Raw genomic sequence first — 22,847 nt, 5'->3', positions numbered from 1 at the left:
CAGTCACAGACTCCTTGTGATAGACCAGTAATTGTGTCTATATGACCATTAATTGCAGAAAATGACGCAGTAAGTGCAGTTCTCCGTTGGCTGTGTGCAATGTGAGAACACTGGGGAACCTTGAGAAATTCATATGACATCATTGTTGAAACACGCGCAACATCCATGTTTATCTGCAAAGGAGACAAGTGCAGAACGATGCTTAAAGTAAAGCTTTCTCTGCCAGTGCTAATTGGTTCATGCATGCCATTGTTTGTTTGTTATTTAAGAAGGGGAACCTGGCCATTGAGAACTGGACTATTGTGTAAGTATGTAGGAACAACTTACAAGAATGTGGTGCCCTCGAAGGTGTGCTATTCAACATAATCATGAACTTCTGTGGTTGTCTAACACAGTGGTTCTCAACCACACACACACACACACACACACACACACACATTTTGAGGGGGTCCCCAGATGACAGTGAAGTGACAATTTAAGGACTTTTAAGACCTTTTTAATATCTAAAAAAAAATAAACTGAAAAAGTCCATTGTAGCATCAAAAGTATGCATTGGCCAAATTGTCAAATAATATAAGAAAGAGGCAAATATTGTGAAAATAGCCGATCTACAAGCTCACTGTGAGCTTGTAGATTGGGGAGTCCCCAGTTCAAATATGATTATTTTGGGGGGGTCAGGCCTGAAAAGGTTGAAAACCACTGGTCTAACATCTATTCTATACCAAACCCAACACTGCCCTCCAGTGGCGTTAATGGATCCCTAGTCGGCATCAGGTATGTATGGCCGTTTGAACGAATGGATACTTGAATAGTTGAATAAATATGAACACATAACACACGGTTCATTTCTTTGCATTGGTAGATAGATATGTTATTGCCAGAAACATAGTCATTTCAATTTTGCAAACTTCAGTCGGTTTTTGGGGGGGATTATATCCTTATATATTATTATATACTATAAATTATTTATATTATTATATTATAATAATAATAATAATTATTATTATTATTAGTAGTATTATTATTATTTCATTATTATATATTATTAGTATTATTATAATAATAATAATATGTATGTTATATTCAGGGTCCCCACACATTTTTAGCAATGAATTTCCAAAACTTTTCCAGAATATTTAGCCCAATTTCCAGGCCTATATAACAATCATTCAGCGCAATAATGTGTCTCTTACTCCTATGTAGAATGCCCAAGATAGGCAGTGTAGCAAAAATAAAGCATAGAATAGTACAATTTCATTCAAAATTTCGTGCATTTAGGGCATAGCTCACTGGAAGACTCATTATGGCATCCGTATGACTTATTTTATTTAAATAATATATGCCATCACACAGCCCGTTCGGCGAAAAACTACTTATGTTACATATTTCGTGTAATGTTACATGTTTATGAAAATGTTTTGTATTAACAAAATCAATAGCCAAAAACAATGCATAGCCAAATATTTTTCCAGGACCCTTGATAAATTCCAGGACCTTTGATCAATTCCCAAACTTTTCCAGTACTGGATAATTTTTTTTTCAATTTCAAAATATTTCCAGGAATTTCATGACCGTGGGGACCCTGTATATTATACATTATTATATATCAGATTAAATCCTACCTGCGTGCCGAGTCCTGAATGCAGAAGACACCTGGACGCCGTTGCTTGGCGCCACCCAGTGGCTTCGCATGGTAACTTCATAATTGATGATGGCCCTGTGAAAAGCAAATGAATGTAGTTATATGTAGGCCTACTGTACCTTTAATAGCCTATCGGTTTTAGGCAGTGGTGGAAAGTAATTTGTACATGTACTCAAGTACTGTACTTAAGTACAATTTTGAGGTATTTTTTACTTTTATGGAGTATTTCCAATTTTCAGTACTTTTACTTCTACTCCACTACATCTCAGCCTCAAAGAGACTTTGTAGATTTTGATTATTGTTACAAAACACACTAATTTCGGCCATTTGAAAGTATCAGATGTACAAGCTCACAATGTGTCTCGATGCAAGGCCTTGTGAGCTTGTAGATCTGCTATTTTCAAAAGATTTTTCATACATTCTGCACAATGAGTACTTTTACTTTTTGTACTTTAAGTATACGCAAAGCGACACGTTGTGATCTTGTAGATCAGCTATTTTCAAATAGCCTAAGTGTGCATAGGGCTGAAGTGGTGTTAATGCATGTTATGTAATAATAATCCAAATCAAATCAAAGTTTTCACATAAATGTAGTGGAGCAGTTAAAGCACAATATTTGGTTCTGAGATGTAATGGAGTATAAAGTAAAATTATTGAAAATTGGAAACACTCCAGTAAAAGTAAAAGCAGCCTACCTCAAAAGTATACATAAGTACAGTACTTGAGTAGATGTACTTAGTTACTTTACACCACCGCTTACATACACCCAGGCTGGGTCAATCAGAACCAGATGTGCCAATATGGTTCTGTTTCACAACAACCGGTCGCGTGACATCACATACCGATGCTGAGGGGGTGTGGTGTCACGTGGCACAACTTTAAATTGCTGAGCTTTAACCAGGGCTGGACAAACAAAGTGTAGCCCAGTGTTCAGCATCAATAGATCTGTGTACCTGTGCAGCAGCAGAACACACCAGAGGATGGACGCAGCATACAAGAAGATCAACGGAGACCATCAGCACCTGCATGATGCAGAGACAGAGGGGGGAAGGGTAAATATTTATTTATTCTATTGCCAGACCTATTAATAAAACGATTTAGATATTGCACCATTGTGAAAAAAATTATGCTTATTTTGTGGATATGCTGAATGGATTCAAACTTAAGTCATTGACATTACCTTCATTGATAAAACACTTTGCAACTATGGCTTGTTTCCATTGGGGTCCTGTATATTCAATTGAATTCAATTGAATTCATTCACCTGTGTGTTCAGATCATACTTTATTTTGTGAAATCAGAATAGCAACCATGATCATTGTGTTTGACACTTACTAGAATATTCTACATTGTCATCAGAAGACAAAAGCAGTGAAGTGTTAAAAGAGAAAGAAAATAAATCTTGGTAATTTAAATATAGATATTTTGATATATGTAATACAATTATATAAACAATGTGTTGTGAAGTCATAATACTGACTATGGACAAGGATAATATTACCATGCCCTACACAAACTGCATGGGAGACGTATACAGCTGAGAAGGAATACATTATTGTTTCCTTTGAGATATGCTCCCAGATATTTGTGCATATTGAAGAAAGATACTTTTCTGTTCAATCACATTTTTGAAAGAAAAAAAATGAAACAAAACAATAAATAAATAAAAGCACTCATATGAAGGTGAGAGGTCACCAGCGCAGCTTAGAGACAAAAGGTTAAGGGTGCGAGGGCAACATGAATGTCATGGGTTCTAAATTCACACATTCCAACGCAGTTACTTATGTGTGCGTGCACACACACACACACACACATCAACACACCGCAGATGATCTGTGTGCACACATGAGGACGCTGACATGCACATAAATAAACACAGTCACGGGATCAAAGGTAGCGATCCAACAGGATCACTGCCAGAATGCCCAGTAATATCCTGAGTGTGTAACTCTGAGAGCACGCAAAATGGTTCCATTTGTACACTCTCAGAGTTAGAGTTACACTCAGGATTTTCCAGTGTTGTAACAAAGTTGATTTAAACCCCCCTTGGCTGATGACCCAGGTCCAGTGATTTTTAAGGACTGTAGGTCTCTTATTGACATACTGTATAGGGCAGGGGTCTTCAACAGGGGGGTCCTGTTGGGCCTAAGGGCCTAGGGGGTCCGCGGGAGATACTGAAGGGTGGGCGCTAAATCTTTGTGTGATAGGAACTTTTAATTCTTTTTATGTTACATTAACCACTTGAACCCTCGCATCCCTATTCTGGGGGGAGCATTTGCCGAAAATAGCAGATCTTGTCGATCTGTTATTTTCGGCGAAGAGGTTTGGTGTAGAGAGAAAAAGAGTAGACCAAGTACAGAGCCATTGTAAATTGGGGGGGGGGGGGTCCCTGCTTCATCTCTCTCTCACATAAGGGGTCATTGGACTGAAAAACATTGAAGACCCCTGGTATAGGGTATATGGAATGGCCTGGTGAGGAGTGAACAGGTGTTTGAGTTCATGGCGGTGAGCTGAAAAAGAAATAGCGAGATAGCTAAAGAGATATATACAAACAGCTCAGGACTGCACTTTTAATAAACAGTGCATTATTGTGGACCTTCAGGGTATGAGCTGCTCTATTGAAAATACATACTTTGGCAGGGAGTCAACAACATTTCATTGGCAGGGTACTGCATCCCCCAACCCCCTGCTTGCTTGCTTGCTTGCTTGTTTATTATATGTTTTTATTTTTATTTTTGGAGTAGGGAGTATTTACTGATCCCAGGGGGGGAGGACATTACTTTTATGCATTCACCCAGCAGCTGGCTGCTCAGATAGCTTAGACGAGTGCTCAGGGGGAGCTGTTGGGGTTCAGTGTCATGCTCGGGGTGAAGGTAACTTTGAGACATAAACTGGGCGAGCCAAGGGTCAAAGTGACCTTCCAATTCCAAGAAGGCCTCGCTACCCACTCAGCTGTTTATTTAAATAACTATTTTTGCAAAAAAAAGAAAACAAAGAAGCACTGAAAAATCTATCTTAAAGGTTCTATGACATTCATTTTCACTTTTTTTATTTTTTATGTTTTTTTGGGGGTTTTATGACCTCAATTACACCCAAAAAATCTGAACTTTGAACATTCAGTGGATTTTCTGTGGTCTGGGGTTTTCTGAATAATTAGGCTGAAAAGTAATCTGAGCTTGGCCCTTCGGCAGTGAGGTCACAGCCGATTAATCCCACCCACTCTCCTCCTCGCCCCTCCCCTCCCCTATCCTTTCCTTTGGGGGGGGGGGGCGGAGCAGAGGTGATGATTGACAGGCAAAATCCCTCACTAGCGACACCCGCAGGCAAAGATTTCTTTTTTCATTACAGTTGAAAAGGCTTTAGAAATGTGAGAGAAAAACACCTGCCATGGATCAATGGAGTGGAATTTTTTGTTAAAACTTTCTATACACGTTTGAAGGACCATGACAAAGACTTTTAATGTGTGGTAAAACCGAACGTCATGAAACCTTTAACGGTGTACACCGTGTTCTAGCTAACTGCACTCACATCTGTTTTGTTCCTGTGCTGCAGAAGAGAAGGGGCTCCATGTACCTGGAGGAGGAGACTGACACCAAGTCAGGAGTTCTGTCCTGCATCTTCACCCTGAAAGAGGAGGTCGGAGCCCTGGCCAAGGCGCTTAGGCTCTTTGAGGTACCCCCCCCGACACACACGCGATTATGTGATCGTTACATCACCCTTAACACACACACACACACACACACACACACACACACACACACACACACACACACACACACACACACACACACACAAAATCACCATAACTGGGCATACCACTTCACCACCTCTTCCATTTTGTTATTTTCAGAACTTTTCTTTGTAAAAAAAAAAGAAAGAAAGAAAAAAGTAAATGAAGATTCTCACAACTCTTGTTTCCCTGGAACATATTTATCATTAGCCACTTGTCAGTGCTGCTAATGTCTTACATACGGGAAGTTCACTACCTGCCATTTGTCAGCAGCACCCCGCTGAAAGTGACAGCTAAGGCTTCTCATTGCCCCTCACCCCCAGACCATGCAAACTATGTAACGCATTGCATATGGCAGCCTGGTCTGGTTTAGTCTCAGGTGATATGCCACTGGGAATCCTTCTGGGATGGTCAAGGACTTGTAGCCAGACAGTAAATGAGCAAGCAATATTGAAAAAAGGTTTTCAGTAACGATTACTTTACATGAATTTCCCAACATATTATTAATGTTGTTGCATCAACAACTTTTAATAACATTAACAAACATTTGGCGAAAATAGGTGATCGGTGATAGGTGAACATACAAGCTCACAAGGCTGTTGATTGGCTATTTTTGACAAAGATAGGGATCCCACTACTTTAACAGCTACAATCGGCAAAGCGATTGTAGCGAAAGAGAATAAGTACAGGCTGAAACTGTAAAACAGAGTGAGCTCATCTAAAGACAGTGGCAGACATGTGTTATATGATAAAGAAAAACTGTAGATAATATATTCTTTAATGAAGACATGACATGTCCAGAGTATGGGGTTTAAGTGGTTAACCACCAAGTAGTACAGTACATCAAAGTACTGTGTACATCATATGAAATACAAAATGGGAACAAAGGCTTTTCACATAATGTTTACGGATGACCATTTGCACAAGGTTTTACATACATTACGAGGGAATGACCCAGATAGCAATATGATTAGCTATTGCATTTAATTCTTTGTGGTATGCTGTTTACTGTAGAGACATTTAAGTCCTAAAGACTAAAGTAAATTCAGAAGCAAAACACATAGAGGTGATTTTAACATGCACAAGCCCATTTAACTATACCAGCGGTTTTCAAAGTGGGGTCCGGGGACCGCAAGGGGTCCTTAAGGGGGAGTTGCTATTCGAAAATAGCCGATCTACAAGCTCACAACAATTTTCGTCCGAGGTCAATACATATCAATTTGGGGGCCCTCGATATGAAAATGTTGACCCCTTTGTTTAAAGTGTCATAACGCAGTGTGAGCTTGCGATGACATCCTTATCTTTCGTATGTAGCCTATCTGTGGGCCACTTGCACAGACGGCAGGCGTCTCTTTGATTCTCTGGCACAGCCAGGTCTGCTATTCCATGTGAATGATCAAACATTGGGCTGCATATCGCCGGTCATATCCCCCTGTGTTTCTGGCAGGGGAGTCATTGTCCATTTGTGATTTGCCAAATTGCCAACAAAAAAGGCAGCCAGGGTACACAGTGTTTTTTTGTTTTGTATTGTTTTTTATTTACTTTACCTGACTACGTGCAGCGCTGCATGCAGTCAACACTGGCATTTAGCCTTCAAAAACAGCAGCGATATCAAAGTTCGAGTTTGATGTCCCTGCAAGGAAAAAAACATGTGGAACAGTGGAATTGTTACACATTTTGACAAACAAACAGACAAACAAAGATATACAGTCAAATGTAACAAGATGTTCAGGAAAGAACCTTTTTTTCCCCCAACTTAGCCGTTATGAAACTTTTTTATGGGGGGGGGGGGGGGGGGGGTTGGAGATGTGGGAGGATGGCTTTAATCAATACCAAGTATCTAAATACTGCTCTCCAGTTGTGGTGGTAAACATCTCTGAACCTATGAGCTCTCTCTCCTCCGATCCACCCCCCTGCTCCACCCCCGCCTCCTACCCCCTCTCACTTTCTGCCCAGTCACGATCTGCTCCCCTCTCCCACTTTACTATAATAAAACATATAATCTAGCCTCAAAACCCATTAGCACACCCCTCTCCCCCCCCCCCCCCCCAAAGATTTATAGACTGTATAGCATAGATTTCTAGGCCCTATGAATCTCTCACACACACAGGACGATGATGTGACCGACGATTGCAACCGTTTCAGAACCAGAACCAGGATCACTTTTATTGTCACATCGCAGGTTTACAGGTGAAACAGTGTTGATTTTGACAGCAATTCTTTTTCTCGTTTTAGTCATAGTCTTTTGACATTCCATTTAGTTTTAGTCATATTTTAGTCATCTGAAATGTTTTAGATTTTGTCTAGTTTTAGTCGACTAAATATCCTAAGATTATGGTCGACTAAATCTACAGTTGATTTAGTCGACTATAATGTATGTTGGCGGTGCCTTGATGGCGTCGTAATGGCTGATTTCACACGTGTTTGCATGCTGAAAATAGACGATCTACAAGCTCACAATGCGTTGCAGCGCGACGCGTTGTGAGCTTGTAGATCTGCTATTTTCAGAGCACAACACCCGAGCGCAACCAAACATAAAATGACTTGTCTTTTAGTTCTACTGGATCTCTTCTCCACTCGTCCCTCACTAACATTTTAGTCCAGTTTTTATTTGTTGACGAAATTGTCAATATATTTATTCATAGTTTTAGTCATCATAGCTTAGTTTTTATTTAGTTTTGTCAGTGAAAAAAGGTAGTCGACGAACAATTTTCGTCATAGTTTTAGTCGACTAAATCAACACTGGTGTAAAACAGTGGGTGAAATTCATGTTATGTACAAGCTCCGTCGTTTTTGTTGTTTCCAGAAAAGATGCATTTGGATTTGCGTCCAATTTTGAATACCAGAATTGATGTGAGAAAAAAAAGGAACACGATTTCACGCTGAAGTGATGGATTTGATCCTAGTTAGAAAGAATGCATAATCTAGGTATTTGTGATTCAAGGGGTCACACAAGGTCACTCACAGCCTAACATTCTATAACCACTATACAGTTCAGAGCCACTCTGGAGCTCAAGTGCATGTGATGTGGCAGTGTGGTCGTCATGTGAGGGGTGGGTTCCTATACCTTCTACGAGCGTATCATGACCAGTGGTGGACTAAGTACTCAACTCTAGTTCTTGAGACAAAGTATAGATACTCCTGGTCAAATATTACTCAGTATTCAAAAGTACAAACACAGAGTGCATTTTTTTTTACTATCAATGTACTGAAAAGAATAATTAATGATAATAATTCCCCCAAAACGAATCAAAGATTTTCCAGAAAATAGTGAAAATAGCGGCTTTACAAGCTCACAACGCAACGCATTGTGAGCTTGTAGATCTGCTATTTTCACTATTTTCATATCAAGGGTCCCCAAATTGATATGTACTGTATTAGCCTCAGCCGAAATGTTTGAGTGTTGTGAGCTTGTAGATCGGCTATTTTTCGAATAGCAACTCCCCCTTAAGGACCCCTTGCGGTCCCCGGACCCCACTTTGCAAACCACTGGTATAGTTAAATGGGCTTGTGCACGTTTAAATCACGTATATGTTTTGCTTCTGAATTTACTTTAGTCTTTAGGACTTACAGTCTCTACAATAAACAGCATACCACAAAGAATTAAATGCAATAGCTAATCATACTGCTATCTGGGTCATTCAATAGTAATGTATGTAAAACCTTGTGCAAATTTGTGATTATTTTAATGAATATTTTTGTTTGTTTTAACCAAACTTCATGGTAGAGTATCTCAATACAATATAACCAGTACATCTTCAGTGGGTTGGATGTGGTTTCATAACCCAGCCAAGCGGGTATCCCCTTAGATGAGCGGGTCGATGTTTGATCTCCCATGCGGGAGATTCTTATCCCAGGTGTTGCAATTACCTCCCTACGTACGACCTAATAAACACTAAATATTATCAATGTTATGAGGAGAGTGAAATGCGTCTTCTGTTCTAGAACTGAAACCACCGTTATAACAGAGACCTCCGATGTTACTGTACAAGAAACTTTGCATGACTTCATCATCGGTCCTCTATTCCTTGTAGGTTTCAAAGCACCAGGTTTCTGCAGTTTTTCTGCTGATCGTGCTCTCTCATTCAAAGTACATTCAATGCCGAAATAGTGTAGCATTCACGGTAATGCAACAAAACTGCAAACTCACTGACACTGAACAGATAATAGCACAACACGTGATAGAATGGCAAAGGGATGCCAACTGTACTGTGGGGGGTGGGGGTGGGGGTGGGGCTTGGGGCACATTTAAATATATGGGGGTGAAAGCAGACCCAATGTGGCCCCCACAGAGCCATAGTTGGTGGAATGGGAACCAGATGGAGAAAAAGCAAGGAAAGGGATGGAGTCTGCAGCCGTCAGGCCCGCCTCTCTGTTTGGCCTATGGTAGGGAGAGAATACTGAACTCCCTCTCCCTCCCCAAAAGTTACATAAACAAAAACACATTTTTGATCATAATTAGTCATTAAAGATGACCATGCCTTTCTGGCACCAGTCAGCGCCTGTCAGCTATAGCGTGCAACATGAAGAAAGCATGCACGTGTAAAACTGCAGAATCATGTCCAAAGCAAAGAAATCTGGAAAACATCCCCACGGTTTTGTGTTCATGTTCCTGAATGAGAAATACGTAAATGTTGACAGGATGATTTATTTGGAAGTTTTGCAGATATTTCTAAACCGCTCCAAGATGTTCTGAATCCCTTTACAGTACAAGTATATTCTGGCTGACCCGCACCATCAATTAACTGAGAGAGCGTTCTAGCAGCTCTGACCCCAGGGCATGGTGGCCTCCACATCGTCTGCCAGTGCTTAAATAAGCATACATCGTCCTCTAGTGGTCAAACAAGGACAATTCTTATATTGCTGATCTTCCAACAACTGAAAGTGTTTTTTTTTTTTACAAAATAGATTATTTTAATTTTTTAAATGCTTGAAATGTTTTCAATCAGTATCATATCACTATATGTAAATGGATTATACAGATGAAATGCTGATTCACATTCTAAATAAAACAAATGTGTTTTATATCTATCTATCTCTCTACATATAGCTACTGTATAATACAGATTTGTTGATGTTATTTCCCTCTTGGGTTAGTAATAAAGACTAGAGCAGTGGTTCTGAACCTTTTCAGGCTGTGACCCCCCCAAAAAATCATATTTGAACTGGGGACCCCCCACCATGACAACTTCAAGCACTTGGAATGTATAGGAGTTGAGGCATTTAGTTTGACTCGGTTCCACAGATAAATATTGTGAAAATAGCCGATCTACCAGCTCACACTTGTAGATCGTCTATTTTCAAAATGTTCGCCTCTTCCTTATTTGACAATTTGGCCAATGTTTGACCAGTTCTTATAGTATACCGGTAGTTTGTTGATTACTCTTGATGCACTAATGGTCTTTTTTTTTAGGTATTAAAAAGGTCTTAAAAGTCCTTAAATTGTCACTTCACTGTTATCTGGGACCCCCCCCCTCACACCTCCATGCAGAGCTACTCATGACTTACAGTCCTGTCATCTTGTCTGGTTTGGTGGATTTCAGGAGAAGGGCGTCAACTTGACGCACATCGAGTCCCGTCAATCACGGAAGAACAAAGAGGAGTTTGAGTTCTTCATCAGCCTGGACTCCAACTGCTCCGGGATTATGGATGATGTCATCAGTGGCCTGCGCACACAAATCACTGGGACTGTACACGAGCTCACACGCAACAAGCAGAAGGACACAGGTGTGTGTGTGTGTGTGTGTGTGTGTGTGTGTGTGTGTGTGTGTGTGTGTGTGTGTGTGTGTGTGTGTGTGTGTGTGTGTGTGTGTGTGTGTGTGTGTGTGTGTGTGTGTGTGTGTGTGTGTGTGTGTGTGTGTGTGTGTGTGTGTGTGTGCGTGCGTGTGTGTGAATGTCTGTGTATAAGAATCAGTGGTGGACGAAGTACTCACATTTTTTACTTAAGTAAAATTATCAATACCACAATGTAAAAATACTCTGTTACAAGAAAAGGTCCTGTATGCAAAATGTACTTGAGTAAAAGTATAAAAGTATTCAAAATGTACTTAAAGTACCAAAAGGAAAAGTACTCATTATGTAGAATGTCCCATTTCACAAGTGTTCAAAATGTATAATCTTTAGAAAAGGAACTCATTGTGAGCTTGTAGATCGGCTATTTTCAAATAGCCATAATATATAGGGATGAATTGGTTAATGCATGTTTTGTAATAATAACAAGGATCTACAAAGTAACTAGTAACTAAAGTTTTCAAATAATTGTAGTGGAATAAAAGTACAATATCTGCCTCTGAGATGTAGTGGAGTAGAAGTAAAAGTACAGGAAATTGGAAATACTCCAGTAAAGTAAAAAATACCACAAAACTGTACTTAAGTACTGTACTTGAGTAAATGTACTTAGTTACTTTCCACCACTGATAAGAATGCCTAAAATGGCTTATTACACAAATGTTTTAGGATCATCTCAAAATTGGTGAAATGTGAAATATTTTGTATTGTTTCATTTAAGATTCTAAGTCATTGCAAACATTTGTAGGTGTTGATACTGTATAGCCCATTGGCCGATGGCTCTGGCCACAAAATTGGAAAATGTTTCATGCTGATTCGTTGATATGTAAATAATTAACTAACTAACTAACTATATGTAATTATTATTATTTTATTTTATATAAAAAAAATGCTTCTTGATTCTATTCTATTGTAATTAATAGAATAATAACTAAGAAGATCATTGACCATTGCATGAAGGCCTAATGAAGATGGTGGTTGGTCAGTGGGACCAACAATCTTCAATCATGACATGCTTGTTCATTCTATTATGTAAAACATGTTTCTAGAATTATGATTCAAATTATTGATATTGGTCACAACATTCATTGTCTTGGAGGCCCAAGTGGCCAGTGCCCATTTTTTATATCTGTTTACCCGCTGTAACAAATATGGGAGACAGTTAATTTATCAAATGAACTGAATGTTTGGTGTTTTATGATTTTGCCCAGCCAGACAGCGTAATGGACAGCCAGCGTCGCCGCTGAGACTGATGGTCTGGCCAGACCCTTTATTAGTTGTTTCCAGAATGACATTAGTTTAGTTACTGAGGACCAACAGGCCTGTCAGGAACAGAGGAACCCTGTGTCCCAGTTCCACCCCCTGCAGAACAGCCCCCTCACTGTGACAGACTTAAGACTGGTGAAGAGACACTACCAAGGTCATGGCCAGCTGAGACAGACAGGGCCACCAAGGAACGTCCTTTGACCTCAGTGTTGCCAATGTGGTCTTGCCGTCAGGGTCAAGTGGACGAGGAGATATTTATGTCCTGTTATGGAGATGGCCTGTTTGTGGAGGAGCATATTTGTTCCCTCAGGCCTCGGGCTGGACCACACGGCTCAAATGTAGACGAATGATTGCGCCCCAGTGTTTTTGAGCGTCATAAATCCACATGAGGGAACAGATGACCCCAACTCACTGTTCTGCTCACTGTCAAAATGTCTCATCTTCCTCTCCGGGCACAAAGGCCCCTGTAGGCAAACCCCCACGAGATGATCCACATCAATATTAATTTGTACTACACTTGTTTCCATTAGTGTTGAATTATTACTGTACGTTAACACAAAGAAGTCAGGGGGCACCACGGCAGAGATAAGCGGACAACCAAACAAATCAATGAAAGACATTTTAAGGTTGCGTCCATATTAATGTCAATCTTTTATTAATAAATCTCAAACCCCTCAAACCCCATCTACTCAGTTAAATCTCAGGGTTAAATTAACACTCAGGATTTTACTGCGTACACTATACAGTAGGTTATACTATAGTTTACCAGTTATATTACATATACTTATTTTAATTTCTCACATTGATAAACTGCGCCACTAGTGTCACTCACTCTTTATAAGCAATGTTATTGTTGCTGGTAATTATACTGGCGGGTTGGACAGTTTTTGTTGATTACATTTATTTAAATGAATGCATTTAGTTATTTTAACCAGTTTGTATGGTACAGTATAGTAACCTCTGTGGCCTTGGTGGTGTCTCGGTGGTGTCTCGGTGTGTGCCCGTTTCTCCTCACTGGCTGGAGCACTTGATCTGATTTTGCACACAGCCATTGCCCATTACCATCTGAACTTAACTGCAAAGCCCGTTTCTCAATTTAATCAAATCTCAGCTTTTTATTAGCCATTATGTGTCAAACAATGGGAGATGACGATGCCAGGTTTCGCGGGTTTCGCGCGAGAAACAATTAGCAAGGTCTGTACTTTCGCCTGCGCCCTTCACCGGGGCTTGGGTGCTCATATCCCCCTACGGGTATGGTCTAGTGTTTGTTGATATAATGTAACTAGCGTCTGCAGTGGTCGGTGCCGCATACACCTACTGGTTGACAAGTATGGCTTGAAGCTTATAAGTTCAATATCACCCCTGGGCAAGTGGGTATTGCCTTTGGATGAGAGGTAGAAATGTGGGTCTCATGCGAGAGGCCCAGGTTGAATCCTGCGTAGGATGTGCAGCTTTAAGATGGATTTATTTTTTACTCATCTTAATTAAGACCTGGAACGCATCTGTGTCACTTTAGATTTCTTTGTCTATTCAAAAATAGCAGATATACAAGCTCATAGCGCGGCACCGCTATGAGCTTGTAGATCTGCTATTTTTGAAAAATCTAGAATTTTTTTTGTTGTTTTTTTTCAAAAAACTGTTAGGATTTAGAAAACATTTTTAAGAATCGCCTCAGGTCTTAATGGGTTAAGTTGATTTACCTGATCTAAGAGAAGCTTATTTTTTTTCAAAAATGTTTTTTAATGATGCAATGCTGACGTGATTTATTGTTTGCTCCTCAGTGCCGTGGTTTCCCAACGACATCCAGGATCTGGATCGCTTTGCCAACCAGATTCTGAGTTATGGCTCCGAGCTGGACTCTGATCACCCTGTAAGGACACTCACCCCTCACTGTCTGTTTGTAGTGACCCTTATGTTCATATAACACAGAGCGTTTCCAAATGGAACCAAATGGACCCGTCTGGGCAACAAATTGATAAATGAACACTGAGGATTTTACCGTGTGTCATCCTGCCCCTTGTGTGTTGTATGTGTTGTGTGTGCATGTGTTTTTGGCTGTATTCACGTGTTTTCTTGTGAGTCCACTCACACATGAAAGACCTGTGGAGATGACAGGGCCCACTCTGCTTATCAATCCATTCTAATGGAAACGATATCCAGGCCCACAAATCATCATTGCTTTAAATGAGCCCCTATAATTATAGATAATTGCTCTCTTTTGCCACCGCCATTAAAGCAAAATGTATTCATCATAAACCCGGGAAAAACACTCTACAAAGGCTTCATTTGAATATGTATTTGGGTGCTGTTATTAAAGAGGGAGAGCATAATGCTGTTATGGGGTTTAGCCTCAGCAGAGGTTGTCCACGCTTTGATTTACTTATGAGCAACTAAATACTGGTCATAAGATCTAACATGGCTTTCTTTTGTGTTTGTGCTCAGGGCTTCATAGATCCAGTGTATAGAGCCCGCAGGAAGGAGTTTGCTGACATCGCCTTCAACTACAGACAGTAATTCCCCTTTTAGATGTCTCATCCTCAAAGTTCATTTAACTTTTTTGTTTTTCTTACATTTTTTATCCCACGATTTTGCAACCCCATTTTTTTTTCACCCAGTGCCAATTGTCTAAGTAATCCTGGGCGCTACACTCCCTCTGCCAGCCTAGGGAGAGCCCAGAGCCGAGCTAACAAGCCTTCTTATCACCCGAACAGGGGGGAAGGAACACGTTATTCCAACCAGTTCCTTTCCCCTCCATCAGGCTTACCAGGATTACTGCTCGTTTTTGTGAGGGTACCTACCCTAGGGTTAATTTAATTAATTTAACTTTTAACTGCAATTGAACTTTAACTTTCTCACATGGTACTGTATTTATTCGAAGGCCACAGGGGCCATTCGTAGCCCATTCGTAGCCCAGTGGCCTGAAACCTTTTTCTTATGGTACTGTACCGTGTGAGAATGTGTGCCGGTTCTTCACTTCCGATTCTTTCCACGCTTTGCCTTCTATTGAAATCTAGAGTTCAAACTAAATGGGGGACAAATTATAGGGGTGCAGTGGTTGATTTGAAGGCCCCGTGTTGGGAGCGTAATTCTGATGTATTATTCATGGGCACAACAAAGAGCACCAAGCCCAACGAAACGCCCACCAAGGAGGCACACGTGTACATAACTGTAGGATAGTGACAATTAATGCCATGAACTGCCCGCTGCCATCTCCCTCCTGCGTGTGTCTGTACATGCATTCTTGCACGTACATGTGCATGCAGTCCCATTTGGCTAACTCTGTTATGTATTTGTACAGACTACAGAGTAGACAACTCATTCTCACTCTGAAATTGTTATTGTAAAGTTGACCGATTTGCTAAGGTCCAGAGATGCAAGTTTGGGATTTTTATTTTACCCCAAAATACCTTCCATCAACAGTCCAGTGCAGCTTAAGTAACAGTGAAGGCCTTGAATAACAAAAATCTAAATAAGACTTTCCAAAATATAGAAAATGAAAATGACACTCGAAGATAAACTAAAGAAAACAACCTAAGAAACTAAGAAACTGTTTAAACAGGCGACACCCTTACACAAGGGCCCTGGCAACTTTCCCCATAGGTGTCTACAGCTTTTCACTTCAAGTTCAACTAATTCAATGCCCCTGCGGCCTCCGTATTATATGGAGTGGATCCTACCACATGGCAAGAAATCAATTAACAGTCAATTAACACAGCTACACGTTCCCATAGCCTATGACTGATATAAACATTTAAATGGACGTTGTACAACATAACATACGTCACATTTTGCACACCACTATTTTCAAAAGACCACAAAAATAATATTGCTCTTGAATACAGACAGACCAACACCCCTCCTCCTCTACAGTACTTGGCACCCTCCAATCTACTGAGGAGTGCCAGCACTGCAGAGGAGAGACAGGTGAGGTGACCAACAATCAATTGCCTTCCCACAGTTCCAATAAACAAACATTTAACACCTTTGCAGTCCTTGTGATGAAATGCAGTCAGAATATTTAAGAAACATGCACTAAAGTACAGACACGTGTGTGACGTTTGTGTATAGGGCATGGGCTGCCCCGTGACAGTTATTATATTTATATATTTCGACACTTGGTCAGGTGCCAGCTACCCTTTTGTGTACCGTGGAGACCTGCAACAAGCTGACGAGTAGCAGAAATACATCAAAAATATGTTTTATTAAGCATTGCCTGTCTCTGTCTTTGTCCTAGTGGCCAGGCTGTTCCCTCGGTTGAGTACACAGAAGAAGAGAAGGTCACATGGGGCACGGTGTTCAAGGAGCTGAAAACTCTGTACCCGACACACGCCTGCCGTGAACACAACCGCGTGTTCCCTCTGCTGGAGCAGTACTGTGGGTACAGACAGGACAACATCCCCCAGTTGGAGGACATCTCACGCTTTCTGCAGTGTAAGCCAGTGGTTCCCAAACTTTTTAATTTTGAAGGACCCCTAGTTTGGTATGCATTAGGCCACGGACCCCCACAACTCTGAAAGTGTATACAGTAGATTGAACCAAATGGACATTTGTTTTCCAAATATCAATCACTTAACTGGGGACCCCCTGGAATACCCTCAAGGACCCCTGGAGTTCCCCAGACCCCACTTTGTAAACACTGGTGTAAGCAAAAAAGGGGGGTATTACATAACGATCTGTGAATGAGATCTAGATAATGGTCACATCCTCCATTTTTGATGTAAAGAGGGAGGGGTGCCCTCTGTATACCAGTGAATGTGGGAAGCAAGGCTTGTCTAAATGCCCTACTTCCTATCCCTTGTTGCCCTACTTCCTACCCCGTCCACAATGCACCACATATGGCACGCTCACCTTCTTTCTCTGTCCCCTCCTTTGACTGTAGCGTGCACAGGCTTCCGGCTGCGCCCTGTGGCTGGCCTACTGTCTTCCCGGGACTTCCTGGCTGGGCTAGCCTTCCGTGTCTTCCATTCCACACAGTACATCCGCCACGGATCCAAGCCCATGTACACACCCGAGCCGTGAGTGTCATGTCTCATGTCGGTCTGTGGAGCAAAAACAAAAGACATAATGTGACTCACATTATGTGAGTGATTATGAGGAGACTGAATTAACTCATTGATGCTCTGTTCACTTGCAGGGATATTTGCCATGAACTCCTGGGACATGTTCCTCTGTTTGCTGACCCCAGCTTTGCCCAGTTCTCACAGGTAATTGAAGTTACTACAGTACTAAATGTAATGTAATGTACTAGACTCAAGAGTTTTGCAATGTCTGTCTGTGTTGTGGTACAGCACAACATCTACAAAACGGTATCATAATCATGCTATACTATATTTATTACACAGCTTTGTTGAATTCTCCTCTCTAATTGGTCGATCAATTCATCCTGAAGTCTGTTATTTCCTGATAACATACAGCTAGGCTACTCTGTCTCTCTACATCGTTTTTAAATCAAGATTTGGTGGCATATTGTTGTATAATGATATGCGATTATATATAATGCCATTATTTGAAAATAAACACCTTCACCCCGCTTTATGTTTACATGCTCTCTATTGGTTAAGTGTGATGTTAAGATGCTTTCTCAGTACACAGCTGCAGGTATATATACCTCTGTATGTGATATTCTGTGTCCATGCTCTGTTCCATATAGGAAATTGGTCTAGCTTCCCTCGGTGCACCTGATGAGTACATTGAGAAACTGGCAACTGTAAGTAACGTCATGTACACGAAAGTCAACAAACATTACAGCCAAGTCAATAGAATATAGCCACATATTAGCTATTTAGGTAATACATAACCATATACTTGGGCATAATTAGCTATTATTGTTGTCCTGTAGACTAAATGTATTGATTCAATTCAATAAATTATCCGTACTGATGACATTGATTGAGAAGAGCCTGATGAGTATATACTTATACTATAACCACTTAAACCCTACATTATATTGTCTCTGTCGGAAACCTCATTGTGTCCAGAATAGCAAAAGTAGCAGATCTACAAGCTTGTAGATCTGCTACTTTTGCTACTTTTGTGTGAGGCTGTAGTATGATCAAGTAAGCCATTATTTTACGAAAAAAAACGTTAGGGTTCATATGGTTACGCTGTGTGGTCGACATGGGTGCTGGCTCGATGTATAAATCAAGTTGTGATTGATCCTCACATCATCTCCCTTTAGGTCTACTGGTTCACTGTGGAGTTTGGCCTGTGTAAGCAGGGCTCTGAGATAAAGGCCTATGGTGCTGGACTGCTGTCATCATTTGGAGAGCTGCAGGTGAGATCGCCGTGTTTATATTAGTCACCGTATAGTCGCACGTTCGCTGAAACCATGTATTCCATAAAGGAAGAGCGATATACTGGTATTGGGCCACTTTTTGTCTATGCATTCTGTGTCGATACTTCTTGCCCCTTGTAGACCTCACAGATTTGCCTAGTTGCACTAATTAATGCTCAATTCATGCTCTGTCGTAACAACGGTTTCGTGCGCCGAAGATAGCCGACCTACAAGATCAGAACTTGTGAGCTTGTAATGTACATCGGCGGCTATTTTTGGCACGCCAGTGACGCCACGCCGTCGTATGACGAAGTAGAAATGGGGCTATAGTTGCTCATCATGCATGGTGTCAGACAGGCAGTGGGTTAGTGGTTCACCCTGGATGTGAAGTGTGTCACTGGGGGGGGAGACTCAGAGACTGGCTCAGCATGCCTGCATGGTGGAGAGTAGGTTAGCGGTTCACACAGGGTAGACGACATGAACTCATATCTCACTAATGTCAAGAGTTACATCAGACACTGTCAGCTGAGGATGTATGCTCCGCCGGGCCACATCAGCATGCAGAGCACTCACACTGCACTTCCTGTTTACTGTCGGGCCTGATTGGAGCGCAGAATTAATTGAGAAGAAATTTGCATAAAATGTTATAATTACAGTAAGAAAGATTTAAAAAAAGGTTTTGTTTAGTTACTTTTCTTTTTTCCAGTATTGCCTGACAGACAAGCCAACAATCCTACCCTTTGACCCCGAGAAGACCAGCCTCCAGAAATATCCAATCACAGAGTTCCAGCCTGTTTACTTTGTTGCAGAGACCTTTGAGGACGCCAAAGAGAAAGTCAGGTAGCCTACACACAAGCATGTGATCTTTTTTTTTTTTTAATATGAAATCAGTCTTCTCGCACTTGTACAAACTCGCGAGGTGTTGCAACCCGAAACACATTGTGAGTTATTTTCCGCTATTCGTCGTAAGCACTGTATGTAGAGCTTAAGTGATTAATTAATAACTAAAGCAAACATCTCGATTACATATTAACACATTCATGTCACTCTCTCTCTACAGGAAATTTGCAGCCACCATCCCCAGACCATTCACTGTTCGTTACAACCCATACACCCAAAGCATTGAAGTCCTGGATAACACCCAACAGCTTAGAAACCTGGCTGACAGCATTAACAGTATGTGCCACGTTCAGCCTTGCATCTCTACTGTACATGTGCTGTATTTCTTTGGTGTTAACTTTAGTAACCACTATGACAATGGTCAGGTTGATGTGGGAAAAGTCCAGTTAGATGAATCTACATGTATTCATTAATCTACTTAATAAGGGTTAGTACATTTCTTAATGGTTACAAGTATTGTATAACAAATACACTAACATTTCAAACACAAATACAAAACATGTAGATAGTCACTTACTGCACATCTAAAAACATAGTTTGGAAAGGCAGCAAGCACACTGTATGAAAGAGTAGAATGGACCAGTCTATATGAGGGTAGGTACAAAGTTTTTGAGGGAATTGGGCTCCTTGGAATTGCAGGAGGTTTTGACATTTCACAGTGTGTTCCAGTTTAATCGATATCTGTTCTTTATTTGAATATAAAGTCCAAATGTATTTAATTGTACGTGAAATTGTATTTGTCATCCGCATTTACACATCCTAACTATTAGGAGCAGTGGGCACTATTAATACAGCGTCCAGAGAGCAGTTAGGGGTTAAGTGTCTAGCCTCAGTCAGATAATCAGGCTAGGGTGGGACACCGATTGGCTGACAAGTACTGCCTATAGCTCATAAGTACAATATCTCCGCTCCCCTGGCCAAGCAGGGAGTCTGTCTTGGAAGAACTTTGGTAGAAATTTGGTCTCATGTGGAAGACCCGGGTAGGACATAAAAGTAGGACATAAATATTATGAATTGCAGATGTAAATATATATTTAGTGTCTTCCATCTATTAGTGCACCTCCCCTTTGAAACATGTCTTTGTGCTTTGTTTCAGGCGAGATGGGAATTTTGTGCAATGCCCTGCGGAAACTGGAGTAAGCCAGAGTGGACACACATCTTTGAGCTGATGCGCACATACAGAATCTCTCATTTCTTTGATAGAAACTGTCATTTGTTAATGAGGTTGTTGCCCTCTTCAAGATACTAGCAGGCATGTCGATTACTTTCCTTTGTATGCTACATTTATAACAATTATGCAAGAAAAAATAATGACAATACAGTGTGGCTGTAATCCAAAATGTAGTATTTTGTTGTCTATACACACTATGGCAAAATTATTATTCAAAAATAATAACCACTGTTTGTTTTCCTCTAATAGCTAAAATTGTCTTATATATCTTATTGTAAATATTACTCTATCATTTTTTTCTTCATAATGTGGATGATTTTTCTTAATCAGTAGAAACAAATAATCAACAATTTTAGTAAAGCAATTTTAAGTTTAGCAGCTCATTGATAGCGCTATCGGCTACATCAGCCAATGGTTAAAAGAATATGCTCATTTGCTTCAATGGTAACATGAGGCAACAGAAGTAGGCTACATGTCAAATCCATGGGTGTTAATTTAACTCTGAGAGAGTACTATTAAATGGAACCAAATGGACCGCCAATGTACTGTCTCAGAGTTTACATTAACACTGAGGATTTCACTTTTAGTTGGACAATTTTCTAGGGCTTTGGTGTATGAGTGAGGTTGTTTCCCTTTAGTCTGCATTGCAATACCACTTAGCTAAATTAAATGTTTTGTATGCATGAACTGTTTTGTAATTGATGTGACAAATAAATACCATTACTGTTGTATTCAGCTTTTAATGTTTGACCTCAATTGAAGATCTGCCGTTTTCGGCGCCTGACACCATCGTATGACGGAGCATAAATTAAGCCCATGCAAACCCTCAAAGCTTTAAGGTTTATTTTGTTTACTTCAAACTGACATAATTTCCAGAATGCAGACAATCAATGACATGTTTCATAGCGAAAGCCAATGGTAGTGATCACTTCCATAATGGGTTATTTGATATGAAAATCTTTAATGAATAGTCTATTTGAAAATGAATTTAATATAATTTATTTTTTTAATTATTGAACACCAGAGGGCCTACTCCAGTTTGTATCATGATAATGTTTCTAAATGAATTCAATTTGTAAAATTGAGTTAATAAAGATTGTTATTAATCTAAGTCAATCTTCTTGAATTTTCGATTTGTGCAACGGCCATTCTCTTTTTAATAGAAATACGGCCATTCTCTTTTTAATAGAAATATTCAATTCAAAATTGTCATTTATTTTTAACTGATTTGATTCTGCTGCTGAACAACACAAATATCTTTTACGACACCATCAGAGTGATTGACTCTTGTTGCTCAATGCTCTGCCACACAACAGGAATCGGATCTTCGGATCTTTAACAATATTTCTTTAGGGGGATATATTCTGGATACAGGTCAATGGGCACCTAAACATGTTGTTGGCACTGGGCACCTCAATGTTTAAATTGGCAATTTATTCTATAGGCTTACATGATTTTGATCAGACCTAAATTTACCCTTCAATTTCTTGTTTATGCCCAAAATGACTGGCTATCCACAGGCTTTGTAGTAATTTAATTGTAGAAATATTGGGCTTCAAATGTCACTAAAAGTATCATATGTGTTTTGCCCCTATTTATAAAATAAATGTAAATACAAAATATACATTATGTATATGTGTGTGTGTGTGTGTGTGTGTGTGTGTGTGTGTGTGTGTGTGTGTGTGTGTGTGTGTGTGTGTGTGTGTGTGTGTGTGTGTGTGTGTGTGTGTGTGTGTGTGTGTGTGTGTGTGTGTGTGTGTTATTCTGAAAATACAGCCTTCTCTTATGTGGAGAGATGAATGACAGATTAAAATCATTCTCCTACAACTTGCAGAAAAACATGCATGAATGTTATGTTTATGTTATGTCAGTAGGTGCTGACTGACTGCTGCTCTTGTGTCTCTTTAATCAAATCATTAGGCTGACGCCAAAATGTCATTCAAAACCACTGTGGTAGCCTACTGTATATCAGGTCTTGTTATTTAACGGTTAGACATTAATCATTAGCCTAAGTAAGTCCAATGCTAAATATCGAAATCATTTTGTGACAAAAATCTTGTTTTAGAACAAATGGGTT

At 40.2% G+C, this 22,847-nt stretch overlaps 1 protein-coding gene across 2 annotated transcripts; it reads left to right on the top strand.

Moving 5' to 3' along the window:
- Positions 1 to 2,559: 2,559 nt before the first annotated feature.
- Positions 2,560 to 21,501, top strand: LOC308079451 (phenylalanine-4-hydroxylase-like). Of its 2 annotated transcripts, XM_080420953.1 has the most exons (13): positions 2,560 to 2,694; positions 5,195 to 5,314; positions 10,916 to 11,099; positions 14,207 to 14,295; positions 14,868 to 14,935; positions 16,660 to 16,856; positions 17,305 to 17,440; positions 17,560 to 17,629; positions 18,076 to 18,132; positions 18,604 to 18,699; positions 19,406 to 19,539; positions 19,760 to 19,875; positions 20,696 to 21,501. In XM_080420953.1, exons 1-13 carry the CDS (start codon positions 2,623 to 2,625, stop codon positions 20,737 to 20,739), a joined length of 1,383 nt encoding a protein of 460 aa, XP_080277079.1. In that variant the 5' UTR covers positions 2,560 to 2,622; the 3' UTR covers positions 20,740 to 21,501. The 2 variants fall into 2 exon arrangements, with proteins under 2 accessions (XP_080277079.1, XP_080277080.1); XM_080420954.1 differs by lacking the exon at positions 5,195 to 5,314 and having other exon boundaries at positions 2,577 to 2,694.
- The last annotated feature ends 1,346 nt before the right edge of the window (positions 21,502 to 22,847 follow it).

The sequence above is a fragment of the Gymnoscopelus braueri genome (assembly GCF_963280865.1).
Source record: "Gymnoscopelus braueri genome assembly, chromosome: 23".
Lineage (NCBI taxonomy): Eukaryota > Metazoa > Chordata > Actinopteri > Myctophiformes > Myctophidae > Gymnoscopelus > Gymnoscopelus braueri.
This window is presented reverse-complemented; position numbering and strand designations above follow the sequence as displayed.

Bases quoted from the DNA above. Each gene is read 5' to 3' on its own strand.
- LOC308079451 (XM_080420953.1), top strand. From the start codon at position 2,623: ATGGACGCAGCATACAAGAAGATCAACGGAGACCATCAGCACCTGCAT. The intron at 19,540-19,759 runs GTAGCCTACACA...CTCTCTCTACAG, and splicing joins GACGCCAAAGAGAAAGTCAG to GAAATTTGCAGCCACCATCC. The intron at 19,876-20,695 runs GTATGTGCCACG...GCTTTGTTTCAG, and splicing joins CCTGGCTGACAGCATTAACA to GCGAGATGGGAATTTTGTGC.